At 41.8% G+C, this 18,463-nt stretch overlaps 1 protein-coding gene across 2 annotated transcripts in view; it reads left to right on the top strand.

The window, feature by feature from the left end:
• The window catches only part of SNX30 (sorting nexin family member 30), a 103,636-nt gene that overhangs the window by 60,389 nt on the left and 24,784 nt on the right, over positions 1-18,463 (top strand). For both annotated transcript variants that reach the window (XM_043870639.1, XM_043870640.1), the window contains exons 4-6: positions 8,476-8,634; positions 11,450-11,645; positions 13,114-13,313. In XM_043870639.1, coding sequence (XP_043726574.1) covers positions 8,476-8,634; positions 11,450-11,645; positions 13,114-13,313 — 555 coding nt within the window. The remainder of the gene's footprint in view (positions 1-8,475; positions 8,635-11,449; positions 11,646-13,113; positions 13,314-18,463) is intronic.

The following is an 18,463-nucleotide window of genomic DNA, read 5'->3' as shown; positions in this document are numbered from 1 at the left end:
AGTCAGACTGGAAACAAACTATTTTTTTTCCCCCCAGAAGTTCATTTTACAGCAGCTTTACTAGGAGGTGATTGTCTGTTATTAATAATCTACTTTGTGTTGGTCCTTTTACCACCCTTGGGAAGGTGAGGGGGTTATAAGATGGACAAAGACTCCTATCCAGGAGAGTTTATTATCAGAGGGAGACCCAGTAAACATATAACATAATTATTGTTTAAATTTTCATTTCTGGTTTTTTTTTTTTGGAAAAGCTTTATTGAGATCTGATTCATATACCATACAATTCACCCATTTGAAAATACAAGTCAAGAGCTTTTAGTGTATTCATAGAGCCATCAGCAGATCAGTTTTAGAACCTTTTCATCACCCCTAAAAGAAACCTCTTACTCCTTGCCTGTTAATTCCAAACCCTGTCTTCCCCAGCGCCTGGCGACCACTACTTTACATGCTGTCTCTATAGTTGTGCCTATTTCTGGACATTTCATATAAGGAGAATCATACACAGTGGTCTTTTGTGACAGTTTTTTTTTCATAGCATAGTGTTTTCAGGGTTCATTTATGTTCTAGCACGTGTCAGTCAGTACTTTGTTTTTATCGTCAGATGAGCGTCCCTTCTATGGATTTATCACATTTTCTCTGTTCGCTCCCTTTGATGGACAGTTGGGTTGTTTTCACTTTTTGGCTGCTGTGAGTAATGCTGCAATGAACGTCCATGTGTGAGTTATTGTGTGGACACATGTTTTCATTTTTCTCGGGTGTATACCTAAGACTGTAATTGCTGAATCATGTTTAACTGTGTATTTAACCTTTTGAGGAACTGCCAGACTGTTTTCCAAAGTGGCTGCATCATTTTACGTTCATGCCAGCCGTGTGTGAGGGTTCTGTTTCCTCCACATCTGCATCAACCCTGGTTATAACCTTTCTTTTTGATAACAGCCACCCTAGTGGGGATGGATTGGTATCTCTCTCTGGTTTTGATTTGCATTTCCCTGACAGCTAACATCCAACCGTCTCATCCTCGTTCGCTCCCTTCTTCTTCTACTTCAGTCTTTCCCAGCATTTCCCAGTTTCCAACATTCCCCAGTCTTCTCCCAGCGAGTTGTCTCTTTGCATCAGGAGGCCATAGTTTTGGAGCTTCAGCATGAGTGCTCCCAGTGAATATTCAGGGTTGATTTCCTTCAGGATTGACTGGTTTGCTCCTTGCAGTCCAAGTGACTCTCAAGAGTCCTCTCTAGCATCAAGTTGTCTTTTTATTATTGCATTAAAATGGTTCTTTATATAATCAGGATACTAGTCCCTTCTCAGATATATGATTTGCAAAAGTTTTCTCCCATTTAATGACTTGTCTCTTTATTTTCTTGATGGTATCCTGTGAAGTACAACGTTTTAAATTTTTTAATGAAGTCCGGTTTACCTATTTTACTTTGTGTGTGCTTTTGGTGTTTTAGCTAAGAAACCATTGCCTTATCCCAGGTCATAGAGATTTACATCTATGTTGCTCTCTAAAATTTTTATAATTTGAGTTTGTTTTTGTACAGTTAGTTTTCATTATCCAGTGAGTGAAGCTGGATATCTTCCTGTGACTTTACTGGAGGCTGGCATTTCTTTTACGAATTGCCTCTTCATTTTTAAATGTTTTTCCTCATTGTTTTGTGAATACTCTGTATATCTGCAAAGAACATTAACCCAGTTGAGAATGTCTGTTTTTTCTTAGTTACCTTTTGTCTTCAACTTGACTCTGTAATAGATAATATCCCTTCCCTCCCAGCCAAGGTAATTTTTCCCATACAGTTTCTGGCTTTGAAGCTTGTTTCTAACCTAGGATGTTTAAAAAAAAAAAGGTTATATATTTTCTTCTGTTACTTTTATGTCCTCATGTTTAGTGCTTAAAGCTCGAGTGTATTTTGATGGGAGATGGGAAGATCTTATTTTTTTCGGATGGTGAGTTGTCCCACAACCACTTAGGAGTAGCCAGTCACCTATATCATAGCTCATGTATTAGACTCTGTCATGCATTAGATTTGTATAGTCTTGGGCTGTTTCTGAACCTTCTGGTTCATCGAGCTCTTCAGTGTGGTATCCCTGCTACACTATTGAATTATTATAAGTTTACAGAATGTATCAGCATCTGGTGGGATAGGTCCTTACCTCTCCTCACAGTATTCTTTGTTTTCTGAGTTTTTCTGGCTATTTGCACATGCTTTATTTTTCAAGTGAATTTTAGACCTTTAGTGAATCAGCTGGAAAATTGGGAATGATGGTGGAGAAATGAATTTTTTGATGTGGTGTTTTTTTTTTTTTTTTTTTTTTTGCCAATTTAGTCAGCTGTGGTTAAAATTTTGTGAGAGTTCCTGAGCTTTCAGAGCCGGCTGCTTACGTTAGGAGCACGGAGATAAAGTCCCCACTCTTTGGAGGGCTTCCCTGGAGCCACGTGAAATGGTAGATACACAGCCAGCCAGACTGTGATTCTGGGGAGGCCCCCAACTTCTTTCATTCGCTTCTTCCCATTGGCTGCCCTGACGCTTGCCCTATTTTCAGCCCCGGTGGCTCTGAACTTGGTAGCTTCTGGGTCTCTACCAGGGAAACTCAATCCCTTACTTCCTAAGTCAACTGTTGCTTTCCCTGAATAGTATCACAAGATGGTTAATAGTGATGGGTTTTTCTCTCAACCCGCTCTCTTCTGCTTTGTGTCTTTAAAAAATTCTGTCCTATCAACAGTATCATTATATTCTCTGGTGCTGCAAAAAAAAAAATTTCTCTTTTTATATTGCTTTGCTTGTCTGGAATTTGAAAAGCAGAAAGAATCAGATGGTTTTCAAGTGGCATCCCAAAGCTAGAGGTGTGCTGGATGTGTATGTTTGTCGTCGCGTAGTGGCAGTTCACTTTGTTTTTCTTTGTAATCTGACAGTGGGAGCCGCCAGAGTCTTCACTGTGATGTGGTTTTTGCTTTTTAATTTACATTTTGTCTTAGAAGTTGGCTTTAACACTGCTTCATTAACTAGGGCACAACTCATTACACAGCAGAGAGATTTCATAACTTGATGGACACAGATTTTGGAAATGAAGCAAATACATTTATTAAAATCTTTAGTTTTTAATTTCACTTGGAAATTTAATGCTTGCTTCAATTTTTATGATGGGAGCTTTTCTAGAAGGCTGCATTTATGTGTATTATGGACCCATTTATGTTTTGGGTGGCGGTAAACTCATAGGAATTAATAAGGAGAAATTTGTAATGCAGTGTTTGTTTTTCTTAATATGAAATAATCAGTAAAATGTCTAACTTCACTCTCTAGTTGGTTCCTCTTTTTGTACTGTTCAATATATGTGCTTTTAGCTTATCAGGCACGTAAGTTAATAAGCAGTGAATTCACTGGTTGGACCTTGAATTAAATCAATGACTGTTCTTTATAGGAAGAAATTTTTTTTTAATTTTATTGAAGTATAGTTGAGGTACAATATTATATAAATGACAGGTGTACAGTGTAGTGATTCACAGTTTTTAAAGGTTATGCTCCACTTATAGTTACCATGGAATATTGGCTATATTTCCACTGTTGTACAGTATATTCTTGTAGCTTATTTTACACCTAATAGTTTGTACCTCTTATTCTCCTACTTCTGTAATTGCCTCTCCCCTCTCCCCACTGGTAACTGCTAGCTTGCTTTCTGTATCTGTGAGTCTGTTTCTGTTTTGGTTACAGTCACTAGTTTGTTGTATCTTTTAGATTCCGCGTGTAGGTGGTGATGATGTTCAGTCGCCCAGTCTTGACTCTTTATGACCCCAGGGACTGCAGCATGCCAGGCCTCTCTCTCCCTTACTGTCTCTCTCTCTCTCTTTTTTTTTCCCCCCTCACTGTCTCTTGAAGTTTGCCCAAGTTCATGTCCATTGCATCAGTGATCCAGCCATCTCGTCCTCTGATGCCGTCTTCTCCTTCTGCCCTCAGTCGTTCCCAGCATCAGGGACTTTTCTGGTGAGTCAGCTGTTCGCATCAGATGACCGAAACACTAGAGTTTCAGCTTCAGCATCAGTCCTTCCAACGAGTATTCAGGGTTGATTTCCCTTAAGATTGACTGGTTTGATCTCTTTGCTGTGCAGGGGAGTCTCAGGAGTCTTTTCCAGCGCCACAGTTCGAAGGCATCAGTTCTTCAGCACTCAGCCTTCTTTACGGTCCAGCTCTCACACCCGTATGTGACCACGGGGTTATAAGTGACATCATACAGTGTTTGTCTTTCTCTGTATGACTTACTTCACTCAGTATAATACCCTCCAAGTCCATCTATGTTGTTTCAGATAGTTAAGATTTCCTTTTAATCTTGATGCTCTTTTATTTGTTCATTACTTATTTTAGGTTAGGAGCAATATTTTCTGTTAGTTTGATATGAATAGGAAAAATAGTTTTCTGTCACGTAGCGGCTATGCAGTAAATATTTGTCAAAGTGCATAGAAGAAGCAATTTAAAAAATGACAAGAGGACTTTGGACACATAAAGACTGAGCAGTTGAAATCTTCGTCCAGATTTCCTACCCAGAAACAGTAGCTTTTCTGCAACAATCTACCATACTTTTGTTTCATAGATTATAAAATGCTTTCTTATAAACTAACATGAAGTATGGTATATATGAAAGTGCTTTACCAGAGTCTTCAGTGCTCTAAAATGTAAATGTTTTAAGATTAAGCCTTGGTATATTTAATAGATTATTGTAGCATTTTGCAAATAGGATTTTTGAAAGCTCCAACATATATATGCATATACAGTTTTTAAAAAACTTCACTATGGAAAATGTCAAAGTCTGTTCAGTGCAGTGACCCCTCATGTACTCATCACCTAGTTTTAGCACGTATCAACTCATGACCAGTCTTGTTTCATCTCTGTCCCTACCCACGCCCTCATCCCCACACGAGGTGATTTTTTTTTTCCCCAAAAACGTGACTTAAACAACATTTTTTTAATCTAATAGTTCTGGAAGTCAAGAGTGCAAAATCAGTCTCCATGGACTAATATCAAGAATACTGGAGTGTGTAGCCTATTCCTTCTCCAGCGGATCTTCTGGACCCAGGAAGTGAATCCTGGTCTCCTGCACTGCAGGCGGCTTAGCGGAATAGTTGGTATATTAATATATATGGGGCTGGTATCTCTTCTGAAGTTTCTAGGGGGGAGTTTGTTCTTCCCCTTTCCATCTTCTGGAGGCTGCCTGCATTGCTTGACTCAGGCCCATTCCTCCATCTTCAGAGCCAGTGGCATTACATCTCCTCTCCTCTCTGACATCTGGTTCCATCCTTCAATTTTTTTTTTTTAATTAAGATAAAACTCACATAACATAAAATTCACCAAAGTGTATATAATTCAGTGGCTTTTATTATATTCACAGTGTTTTGCAATCACCATCACTATCTAATTTCAAAATATTTTCATCACCCCAGAAAGAAGTCCCATACCCATTAAGTGATCACTTCCAATCCCTTCTTTTTCCCCAACCCAAATATTATGAATAACGCTGCTTGAACATTTGCTATACAAGTTTTTGTGTGAAAACTTGCTTTTGGTGATTTTGGCTATATACCACGGAATAGAATTGCTCGATCATATGGTAATTCTAAGTTTAAGTTTCTGAGAAACCGCTGAGCTGTCGCGCCAGTGGCTGTACCGTTTTACGTTCCTGCCAGCAATGTGTGAGAATTTCCATTTCTCTGTGTATGTGCCAACACTCGTGATTTTCCTTTCTTTCCCGCCTTTTATGGCAGTCCTAGTGGATTTGAAATGTTATCCCAGGTGATATTAAAAAAAAAAAAACTTTGGCTTAAAACATATATGGAAGTTCTGCTGTTTAGTCCACTTCCTTTTTTGCTTTCCGTCCTCAGAATTTACAAGTTAATACAGATAGGTGGCATTCATTTGACATCCACCATGTGCTGGGAGCAGTGTTGAGCTCTTCACTTGTATTATTTCATTTACGGGGTATAGTCGCCCTCGACTTGACCCCCAATCCAGATTCATATGTGGGCTTCCCTGATAGCTCAGTTGGTAAAGAATCCACCTGCAATGCAGGAGACCTGGATTCAATTCCTGGGTCCAGAAGATCCGCTGGAGAAGGGATAGGCTACCCACTCCAGTATTCAGGCCTAGAGAATTCCATGGCCTATATAGTTCATGGGGTCACAAAGAGTAGGACACAACTGAGTGACTTTCACTTCAGATTCCTACGCATAAACAACCCAGTAGGTAATTATAAGGGTGAGGAAGAGAGTAGGTGTATTCTTTTAAGGAAGCTTGAAATGGGAAGAAACGTGTTTATGAAGCCACAGACATTTGACGATAAGATTGCTTATTACAGAGGGAAATTCTGTCTGCAGAAGCATTCACTCCCAGGTTCCTTTAACTAGCAAGCTTCTTTGGTTCATTAAACCATGTTCAAGGTACTAAATCTGAAGAATGGAGAACTATTTTCAGAAAGTTGTCTGTTATGTGAAATGAGGCACACCTGACTACTTATTTGCTCGTTAGACCTTTTCCCTAATTATTCTTCAGCATAAGCAGATGGGAGTATGCTCAGCAGGACTCATGAGATAGAAATATCACTGGATTTGGTGATTAGAAAGTTTTGATAATCTTGAGAAGAGTGGTTTCTGCATTAGGCAGGGATGGGGCAGAGAAATGCAGCCTTGAAGGCAGTATCACAGATGGCTTCATTTTGGGGTAAAGAAAGGTTCGGTTCAGTTCAGTTCAGTCGCTCAGTCGTGTCCGGCTCTTTGTGACCCCATGAGTCGCAGCACGCCAGGCCTCCCTGTCCATCACCAACTCTTTAGGGGTGGAGAAATCAAGGGGAAAGAGTGAAAGTAAAGGTAAATGATTCTTTTCAAAAACGTTGAATGAGACAGGAAGGAGAGTGGAGAAGATATAAGGTTAAGAGATAGATTTTTTTTTTTTTCATGGTCAGTAGCAAGAGAACCAACCATGTTTTTGTAGACTCGGAATAGAGCTAGATGGGATGTTGAAGACGAACAGCAGAGGAGGAGTAACTAACTGCTGACGACAGGTGCAAGGCAGTGAACTGATGGGCGCAGATGAAACAGTTAGCTCTGGGCATGGGGATGTTCTCTGTAGCAAGCTGAGGCACAGAGGCAAAGCTGGTACCCAGTAGAGTCTTGACTCCTGAGATCAAAAACAAATGGTCTTTCCAAAGCTCTTCAGGTTGAGGCTGTTGAATTCTCTCATACCCAAGTGCTGCTTTCCCAGGAGTGCTGGGATTGCCATTTCCTAGACATTTCAGACGTCCTGTGTTATAAAATCTGGGTCGCCTCCTGGCTTTCCCCACTCTTAAGTGCTTAGGGTTCTACTTTGGGGGCTAAGTTCTTGGTCATGTATCTTATTTCAACATTTGTGTATGCTTGTGCACGCACTCATGCCCTTAAGGGTTTATAACTTAAAAAAAAAAAAATCTTTATAGACATATTACAGAATTTAAGGAGGTTGCAGACTTAAATGCTTGTTCCAGTTTTTTGGTCTCCTCATCAACACTTGTTTCTTCTCCTTTCCTGTCTTTCTCCGTCTCTATTATGGTCATCCTAATGGGTGTGAAATGTGATCTCACTGTGACTTTGGTTTGTATTTCCCTAATGACTAATAATGTCGAGCATGTTTTCATGTGCATTTTGGCTATTTGCATGTTTTCTTTGGACGGATGTCTACTGGGTCACTTAACCTTTTTAAAATGTAAATGTTCTTTTAATATTTCATGATCAAAACACTTGCAAATTGTGCATTAGTGGATACTCTCTTTCCCTGTGGTGGCAGTGATGAGGAAGACCTTTTAATGAAGCTGCTACGGAAATAGGTTAAAGCTCAAAGATCCCTTGGCGGTCAGGTAGTATTAAATTGCCCACAATATTGGCTCGAAGTAAAGACAATGAAGAAATTAGAGTAAGGAGTAAAGTAAGTTATATTATTAAGAACTTTTAAACATAAACCTGAATAGAAAAAAAAAGGCTTTGGAAAAGAGGGTATTTTATAGACACAGGGGTTTCCCTAATATGCTTATTTTTTCATTTACCAAATTCTTTTATTCCTTTAACTAGAAGTAGAATCTTAAGATGTTTAAATAATATGGCTTGTGTCTGGCTCCTTTCCTGTCTTTCTTATTTTGCCCTAACTTCCCACTTTGTCACCTGTGCATCAAGCGACATAAAGATAACAACTGGATTTGCTGATAGATGTTACCTGACTAATTTTGGTATTCCAGAGACCATGCTCTACAGTTTCATTTTTTATTATTGTTATGAAATGGACAGTGTAGTTGTAATTTTACCCTATTGGCATTTTTTCAGTCTTGTTTATACTGATGACTACATAAAGATCTAACTGATTTAAGAAAGACTATTCTTGACAGATGGGTCCCAGGACTTATTTGTTAGCCTAGTGTTTCTTTGCACCTTCCTATCAATTACTCTGAATATTTTTCTTCATGTCATTGTAGCCACTTCCTGAGAAGTTTGTGGTGAAAGGTGTCGTGGATCGATTTTCAGAAGAGTTTGTGGAGACCAGAAGAAAAGCTTTGGATAAATTCCTGAAAAGAATTACAGATCACCCTGTACTCTCCTTCAATGAACACTTTAATGTTTTCCTTACTGCCAAGGTAAGGCAGACTCTTTCATAGTCCTCCCCCAAATTAGCATTCTTTCTACTCTCCCTTAAAAGCTGTGCTGATCTATCCAAGGCACACCTGTAGTAAGTGGATGACAGAATTGCTCTGGGTTTGTGTCTTTCGTGTTTTTTCTTGGTGCTCATCTGCCTGGCATGGTTTCCGTGTTAGAATTCAGGAGAACTCTCCCCCTGCAGCAGCTGAGGAAGTTAGACTATTTTCACTTGCCAAAAGCAGAGATGTTTTCCTGAACACTTACCAGCAATATTACTGGGCAAGGCCATTCTGATCAACAATGGGCATGAAAGGGCAAGAATGTTCATTGAGTGTTTGGTAAGGACGTTTTTCACAGGAACATCATGAGGGTTGGCTCAGAGTCTCATTTCACGGGTGAGGAGGCTGAAGTCAGGGTGTGCATATGAGTTCAGCTGGCATCACTGGGATGTAAACTGGGTCTTTGTGGCTCTTGAGGCCACAGTTTTCCTGGGTATCGGACCACCTGACCAAGAGGAGTTTAGCATTACTTCAGTTCAGTCGCTCAGTCGTGTCCGACCTTTTGCGACCCCATGAACCGCAGCATGCCAGGCCTCCCTGTCCATCACCAATTCCCGGAGTCCACCCAAACCCATGTCCATCGAGTCGGTGATGCCATCCAACCATCTCATCCTCTGTGGTCCCCTTCTCCTCGTGCCCTCAATCTTTCCCAGCATCAGGGTCTTTTCAAATGAGTCAGCTCTTCGCATCAGGTGGCCAAAGTATTGGAGTTTCAGCTTCAGCATCAGTCCTTCCAATGAATATAGCATTACTTACCTGCAGCCAAGTTCCTAGTAGGTGGTCATTTTCCAGGCACTTGCCAGGGAAACAGTTAGGATGAACACAGGTGCTGGATTCTACATAGTCAGGCTCAAGTTGACCATCCCCCCCCTCAGTAAATTTAAGAAAATTGAAATCATTATCAGGCATCATTGAAATCCTATCAGGCATCTTTTCTGGCCACAATACTATGAGACTAGATATCAATTACAGGGACAAAAAGCTGTAAAAAACACAAACACATGGAGATTAAACAATACATTTTTAAATAACGAAAAGGTTACTAAAGAAATAAAAAGGGAAATAAAAAAAATTCCTAGAAACAAATGACAACAAAAATATGACAGCCCAAAACCTACGGGATGCAGCAGACTCAAGGTGGCCATCCCCTGACTGTTCTCTGGACTTCCCTCTTGGCAGAACTGGTCCAGAACCTGAGGTGCTCAGCTCTCTGTCTGCAGAAGGGAGAGCCGTGTTCAGGCTCTCGGGCCCGCGCTCTTCCGCCCGCCATCCGCTTATTCTCATGCCTCCTAGTCTCATGTTCAGGCCGTAGTAATTCATCCCACATTGGCAAGGATATTGAGGTCCAGGTACTTTCCAGTTTTCTTTTTCAAAATCCCAAATTGAGAAATATTTACAAACAGCATCACCTGACATAAAGACCTTAGAGGGAATGCCATTCTCCAGACAGCGAGGACCACATGCCAAAGTCCGCCAGTGTCATGGTTGGTTGGTTGGTTGGTTTGTTTTCCCAAACCTCAGTTGGCACTCAGCCTCCTGGATGACATTCTTATTCATCTCCTCTTTTCCCTGGAAGCCCTCCCTCCACAGTTCAAACTTGTGTTCTTTTTAAAAAATAAATATTTCCTGGTGAACTGCTCCTCCGGCACAGTTCTTCCAGAGTGAACCCAAAGTAAAGTCTCCCCTGTTCTCCAGAAGTACAACACACCGTTTCAACCAGATTACAGGTTCTTCACCAGGCAAGCCCTCAAGTTTCATCATTTTTATTGAATAAAAGGACAAAGCAGGAGAAAGCTTGGTCACTAGGAATTTGTGTGAAAAATAAATAGGAAGGGTTTTTTTTTTTTTGGTATGCGTGTTTTTTATTTGTGGGCCAAGCAAGATGAACTGATGTTTTAAATGTCTTCAGCTTTGTTATTGAAGGAGAACTCACGTACAGAAAAGTATGCCAATCATAGCTCAATAAATGATCAGAAAATGAACATACCTTTGTGATCGCTACCTGTATCAAGATAGAAAATCTCCAGCGCCCTGGAAGCCCCTGCTCCCAGTCACTCCCCCCCCCCCCCCTCCCTAGAATAGACACTGCCCTGATTTCTGACGTCAGGGAGCGCTCACTGGGTTTTGTCGCACGGCCTTTCCTGTCACCGCGTCCTGCCTGCCACCCTCCACTTCCCTTACGTGGCTTTGGTTGGATATAAATGAATGAATCTCAGCTCTTGAATTTTGCTCCTAAAGACAGTTTAGGATATTTTGTACAGGAGAAAGGGACTCTCTAAAAAGTTGTATTTAAACAGTTGTGATTAAAGGGAAGTGTGCGGGGTCAGTGTTCCTTATTGGAAAGGTGGGAGTCCAGCTCTGGAGAAGGAGACCTGGCGTACAGGTGCAGGGGTGTGAGCGTGGTGGCCACAGTGACAAAGGCGAGGAGACGCGTGTGTGTCTGTGTGTGTGTGGTTAGTCCCTTACCTAACTCAGCTACTTTTCTTTTTCTTTTTTAATAATTAAAATATTTCTTTATTTGGCTGTGTCGCATCTTCGTTGTACCGCAACATTCAGGAGCTTAGTTCCCCAACGGGACTGAAGCCCCCCACCTCTCCTGCATCACCAGGTGGATTTTTAACCACGGGTCCACCAGGGAGTCCCCAGTCCCTTATTTCCTGAGTCCTCCATTTCCTAAAGGAATGGGTTTACTGAATCCTGGCCGTGTGAGCGGGTGAGCCCTTTGAGTTCTGTCTTGTCCGTGTGTTATCCTTAGGACCTGAACGCCCACAAGAAGCAAGGGATGGCATTGCTGACTCGGGTGGGCGAGTCGGTCAAGCATGTCGCTGGCGGCTACAAGCTGAGAAGTCGGCCTCTTGAATTCGCAGCCATCGGCGAGTACTTAGACACGTTTGCGCTCAAGCTGGGAACCATCGATCGAATAGCCCAGCGGATCATCAAGGAAGAAATAGGTGAGCTCTCTGTCAAGGTCTGGGTCAGGCCCATGGACCACGTTTGCAAAAATGGCACTCATGTGTGCCAGGCAGAATCAAACTGCTGAAATGCTGGAGTGGCAGAACCAGGCCACACTATGCTCATAAAACCAACACACACACGTATATACAAGGAGCAGGGGAGGTAGTTAAAACCAGAGGGTAATTTTGTACTCCATCCCTGGCCCTGCATTTCATCCTGTTTGATTTCACCACAGCAAAAAGCCACTCTTGAGCCGCTAGGCTTTCCTAATTTTATCTCTCTCTCAACTTTCCTTCTTCCATTGCCAGAGGATAAGATGGTTGGATGCCATCCTCTCTCTCATCCATAGGGACCGATCATTTAAAAATTAAACTTAAGTATCTTTTCTGGCAGAAAGGCGGTTCAAAAGGACAGCCTGTGTTTGCCAAAGTTCTGATTCTAAGGAGGTTTCAGACTTGAAATTGACTCACCTGCCACGCCTTGGCTTCATTTCAAGCCCACTCTTCCTGACCGGAGGAGTTACGAGGCCTTTCTTTAACCTTCCTGGTTGCTGCCACTGCTTCATCCCCACCCCTCTCTTGGCCACTTGCTTTTCTGTTTCCCAGAATGTGGGGGCCTTTTGTCTTACACACGTGTAGGCCAAACACACCTGAACAGTATTAGTGATCATGCTGGCATGTGACGTGAAACGTAGGAAAGGATTTCCTGGTAGCTGCAGTACATTGGTTACTAAAAAACGGCAGCAGTTTTTTATTGTAATGGCAAGAATCCTGGTGACAATTGATGGCCAGATTTTCTTTGTGAAGAGAAATAAAACAACATATTGCCCTGTTCTTTGTGTTTTAATTCTCCGGTACCTGCTGCTGGTCTCATGTAGGCCTGCAGGTTTTAGAGATGGCTTTAGGTACCACCCACACCTAAAGATCATATGGGGTAAATTCTGATGGGCCCAAGGTGTTGGGGTGACCCCTGAGTGAGAAAGCGAGTCTGCCTACGTAAGACCACATTTTCTTATATCAAGTATTTCCTAAAATTCCATTGTTTTTCCACCATGACTGATTTTCTTTTTTTTTTTCCTTTTGAAAACATCCCCCTAAACCTATATGAAACTCAGCTTCCATGGCCTGTCAAATATTGCTTCACTGTAGGGGTAGGTGAGTAGGTTTTTGGGAAGATATTTAGTGGATGTCGCTCCCAGCACTTTCCCCCCCGAAGGCATGGGCTCCCATTATCCAGAGGCATGACATTCCCATTGACATTCCCATTATGGAGTGGAGTTGATTGATGTTATGATGTTAGCTGTAACATCAGCTTACAGAGATTGTAAAAAATATTCTGTTGCAATCAGTGCTGTGTTTAAAGGCAAGCATGCTCAGAGAGCTCTTTGCTGCAGTAGTTATTGAGTCAGGAGTACCGGTGATTGCTGCCCAGCCAGACCTCAGCTGGTTTCCCTGCCCCCCTTAGAGTACCTTGTGGAGCTGCGGGAATACGGGCCCGTGTACTCCACGTGGAGCGCGCTAGAGGGGGAGCTAGCGGAGCCCCTGGAGGGTGTGTCTGCCTGCATCGGCAACTGCTCTACGGCCTTGGAGGAGCTGACCGACGACATGACAGAAGACTTTCTACCCGTGCTCAGGGAATACATTTTATACTCTGACTCCATGAAGGTAAGCTGGCTCCCTGCTTGTGCACCTAGGTACTTTCTTTATTGTCAGTAGCCAAAAACGGATTGGTTATTGCCTATTTGCATGTGGTATCGGGATTCCCTGGTGGCTCAGCTGGTAAAGAATCTGCCTGAAATGTGATAGACCTGGGTTCGATCCCTGGGTTGGAAAGATCCCCCGGAGAAGGGAACAGCTACCCACTCCAATATTCTGGCCTGGAGAATTCCATGGACTGTATAGTCCACAGAGTCGCAAAGAGTTGGACACGACTGAGTGACCTTCACTTCACTTCACTTAGGTTTCCTTCTTTCTAGATGGGCAGGATCAGACATGTGGACTGACTTCTTTCTTGAACATGTAAAAAGAATACATGGTGAATACAAGTATGTGAATTAAATGAAAAAAAAAGAAGAAAGTTTGGAAGAGATTCTTACTAGAATTTTAGAGGGGGAGCTAGCTAGAGTTCTCTGAGAGTTTGAGATATAGCATTTGATTAAGAACAGTATGTTGTGGGAAAAGAACAATTGAATAATAATTAGAGCTCTTTGAAGTTAAAGTGTGATTGCTAAAATAAAATTGAAGAGCACAGTTGGAAAACGAGGCTGAGGAAATCTTGGAAAGTATTGTAAAACAAATTAAAAATGTAGTTGGAAAGTAGAACAAATATGCAAAAATACTGAAAATGTGAAAGAATGATAAAAGATGTAGAGGATTAATCTCAAAGGTTCAAGCATCTGATTGATAAGAGTTCTTGATTGAAAGAACAGAGAAACTGAGAAAAGGAAATTATGAAAGAAGCAATACAAGAAAGTTTCCCTAAACCAAAGGGCATAAGTCTTTAGATTAAAAGGACAGGTTGATTACCCAGCAAAAGGACTGGACCAAAAACCAACCCAAAGCATATCACTGTAAAATTTTAGGACAGGAGTGATAAGATTCAGGCACAGGATCAAATGCTTTAATGTCCGCATTAGAAACTTCCCCAGCCTGCACTTAGATGGGTTGGAGAGTGTAGCTGTGGGGGACGCCTATGATGGTGGGCAAGGTTCATCTTGGCTAACTTGCTCATTTTTATAGATGAAGAAGCAGAGGCTCATGGGTAGATCTTTTCTCTGTTCCAGGTCTAATGAGCAGCCACCTTATATTTGTGTCTTTACTGTTGGCGAGAGAAACTGGATCAGTTCCTGCTTTTCAAGGCTGAGGCTCACGTTGTCTTTAAGTGTAGTTGTGGCACGGTGCATTCTGTTCCCTTCAGAGGCAGGGAAAAAGCACAGAAAAAAGGCACCGTGAGGCCATGTGGAACTGATGAATAATGTTCAGTGGACAATGAAGACAGCTTGTGCTGGATTGGTGGTTGAAGATGTGTGTTTCCAAGAATATTGTGGAGTGAGCAGTGCTTAAGAGAGAAGGGTACCAAAGTTACCCTCAGGCTCGGGACTCAAACACGCTATAGACATCTGCAGATGAGTCCTTATATGGGCTCACATTCTATACACAGCGTGTATATAAAATATGATTATGATAGTGATGGGCTGGGAGAGAGAACACGTTAGAGTCCATAGCAAAGTTCTAGCAGTGTTTTTTGAGCACTGATGTCATGACCAGGCCAGGAGTTGGAGAAGCTTTATTTAATAGTTAGGGAAGGGCCCTATACTTCATATCTCACACTGCCTTATTCATGGAAGGTAGTCAGCGAATATTTAATTGAAGCTGACAGTGTGGTGCGTTTAGAATGTTTACAGATATATAACTATTGTATGACATGTATCTTGTTATTTCTAATAACTTGTAGTAGGTTTATCTACAAGTCAAAGAGCATGCCTATCTCAGAGGTGCTGGTGATGACTAGTGAGATGAGAGTCAGAGGAGAGAGTGATAAGGTAAAGGCCAATGCAAGTGCAGCCAGTTGAGCAAGGGAGTGGGTGGGAGGTGGGGAGGTCAAATAAGTAAAGGATGAGATATGACGAGATATACGGTAGCATCTTAAAGGTCACAGCTGGTAAGCCTGGATTTTGTTCTTAGGGATAAAAGAGAAGCCATTTGGTTTCATGCAGGGAAATGACAGGATAGGGTTTGTACTTTAAGAAGACAGCTAGTGCTATGATAATGAAGAATGGATTGTGGAGAGAAAGGGTCAGGGAGAGGGAGAGATAGAGATAAAGGTCCGGAGACCATTAGGAAACTGTTGCAGGGAGCCTAGTAGCAGATAATTAAGTGGTAGAGCTTGGAGAAATGAGCAAACTTGGGGTATATTTTGTGTGAAGGACCAATTAGACTTGCTGCTATGTTAATGGAAAGTGAGAAATGAGGGAATTGAGGATGACTCCTAGGTTTTGGGCTTCAGCAACTGTGTTGATAGTGGTCCTATTTAGTGAGGTGGGGAAGTTTGGAGGAGAACAGTTGGGAATCAAGTTGTTTTGGCCATACTAAGTTTTAAAAAAAGTGCCTATTAGACATTAAAGTAGAGCTGTCATGGCAGCTGCTTATGAGTTCAGAAGGAGTAGAAATTTGGGAGTCATTTGTTTATAGATGGCATTTAAATCTATGAGAGTTGGGGCAATCATCTGGGGAGATGAGACTGAGGCAAACAGTCCAGGACTCTTCCTGTATCTTCCAGTATTTAGCGGTCTAGCACCTAATTAGGGGGATGGACAAGTAGGAGAAAGGAGCCTGAGAAGGAATGGTCAGTGTAGTAGGAGGAGGAGTAGAGGAGGACCTTAGTGAAGTCGAGAGAAACAACTGTTAGAAAGAGCATGATAAGCAGTGACCATCAGACTTAATAATGTGGAAGTCACTGCTGGTCGTGATTCGAGGTGTTAAGATGTAGCTACGAAGTTTGGGTTAGAAGACAGCTTGTTTTAAAAATTCTGACTATTTCATTGCCATATGATTTCTTGACTTCATTTTTAATTTTTCTTAAAAAAATTTTTTTTGGCGTATAGTTGATTTTACAATGCTGTGTTTGTTTCAGGTGTACAACAGAGTGATTCGGTTATACATATGTTCATCCTGTTTCAGACCTTTCCCCATATAAGTTATTACAGAATACTGAGTAGATTCCCTGTGCTATACAGTAGGTCCTTCTTGGTCATCTATTTTATATATGGCAGTGTATGCATGTTAATCCCGAGCTCCTGATCTATCCCTCCCCCAACACATTTCCCTTTTGTTAACCATGTTTGTTTTTTGATATATATGCCTAGTTCTGTCTTGTAAGTTCATGTGTATCATCTTTTAAAAATTGGATTCTACATGTGAGTGGTATCATATGATATTTATCTTTCTCTGTCTGACTTAAACTTCACACACTATGATGACGTCCAGGTCCTGTCTAATGATTTCTTTGGCCTACGCGCCTTCTCCCCCCAGAGACCACAAGGTGGAGCTAATGAGTCAAGTGACTAGTCTATGCTTTTAGGTTGCCCACTTAGGCTGCCTTTGAAAACTTAAGATTTTCTAGAATGCTGATTTGAGGGGAAAAAAGTCCTCCTTCCTAAACAAAAGTGACTATAGACTGAGGGCCTGATTTCTTGAAAATGTGAAGAATTAGGGATGTAGCAATGTACATAATGATCTCAAATATTTTTAAAATTAGAAAATATAAAAATCAAAACTCTGAGATTCCCAGTTAGGGCTGAATTGGATACATATTGAAACTTCCTCTTTTCATAAAATCAGAATGACTCCAGAATGATTTTTTTTTTTTTTTTAAGGCTTAAGTCCAGGTTGGGGGGGGGCGGTGTCGGGGGAGGGGGTGGAAAGAGCAGCAGGAAGGGAAACAACAGCAGTACAATTAGGAACCAGAAGCGAATTGAGAGGTGATAGAGACTCAGGTGACTCAAAGCTGCTTAAGCTGGCTGTGGGGAAAACTGAGAAGCCGCCTAGCTTGCACTGCGGACTCCTTCAGAAAGGTTAAGAATTGACAGCACTGGGTACCTGGGACGGAGGGAAAGATGGAGCTGAGGAGAGGGGTTGATCAGGAGTCTGTTTAAGAAGCAGCTGGAGCTTCTGATTCTGTCCTCCTTCCAGGCACCGGGGCCGCTGTCCCTTCCTCACTCGGGCAGAACTGGAGATGTATTCTCTGCTGCTGCACCTGCTCGGCCGCTCAGTCGTGTCCGACTCTTTGCGACCCCACGGACTGTAGCCCACCAGGCTCCTCTGTCCATGGGATTCTCCAGGCAAGAGTACTGGAGTGTGTAGCCATTTTCCTCCTCCAGGGGATCTTCCCAACCCAGGGATCGAACCCACGTCTCCTGTATCCTCTGCACTGTAGGTGGATTTTTTACCCATTGACCGTTGGGGAAGTCCCCATAGAGGGTCTCTGCTCCAAGAGACAGCAGGCTCAGTGGAGGGTGTGGCCTGAAATCCTAAAATCAAGAGCAAAGGGTTACTAAATGTTGAAACTCTTGTCTTCCTCTGCTTGGTTCTCAGTGTAAAACCTTTTCCTGAAAGAGTTTGAGGGCCTTTTAGAAAAAATCTAAACAGGCTGGGAGAAGAGACTAGAATATACTGATATTTAGTGGGAGGGGGGAGTCCTCAATGAAAGGACCCATCAGAGTCCCTGTAGAGAACTGTCAGGAAGCCCTCAACATCAGGGAACTTTCAATCAGTTTTTAGTGTTTCCCTCTTGGGCAAGTGTGCAGAAAAGGCTCACCAAATATTTAAGGGAAGGTTCTAATGTGAATACAAGTAAATACAAAGAAGGAAAAATAAACCATCACTGAGGGAGAAGAACTTTTCCAGGAAAAAAAATTCATTAATATCTTCAGAAAGAGGAGAAGTCACAAGCATTTTTAAAATTCCAGAGAATAAGCGAAGAGCTCATGGAATGACGATCAAGATGGAAATGAAAAGAAAAAAAAAACCACACAAACAGGAGAGTTAGAAGAACAGGTTAAGGAAATGACTATAAAATGAAACAGAAAGACAGATGGAGGATTGGAGAGAAAAAATATATAAAAATGAGAGGACCAGGCCAGACCAGATATCTAATATTTCAGAAATCCAATATCTGAAAAACAGGAAGAGAAAACAGAGAAATGGGGAAGCATCAGAGTTGTTCAAGAGAAAAGCCTGGAAGTGAAGACAAAACATGTTCCAGGCCATGCCTGAAAGATGAGACGGTTGATGCTTTCCCCATTCCTCTGCATTTT

This window comes from Cervus elaphus, chromosome 16 (assembly GCF_910594005.1).
Source record: "Cervus elaphus chromosome 16, mCerEla1.1, whole genome shotgun sequence".
Taxonomy (NCBI): Eukaryota; Metazoa; Chordata; class Mammalia; order Artiodactyla; family Cervidae; genus Cervus; species Cervus elaphus.
The sequence above is the reverse complement of the archived record's forward strand: the minus strand, read 5'-3'. Positions and strand labels throughout refer to the sequence as shown.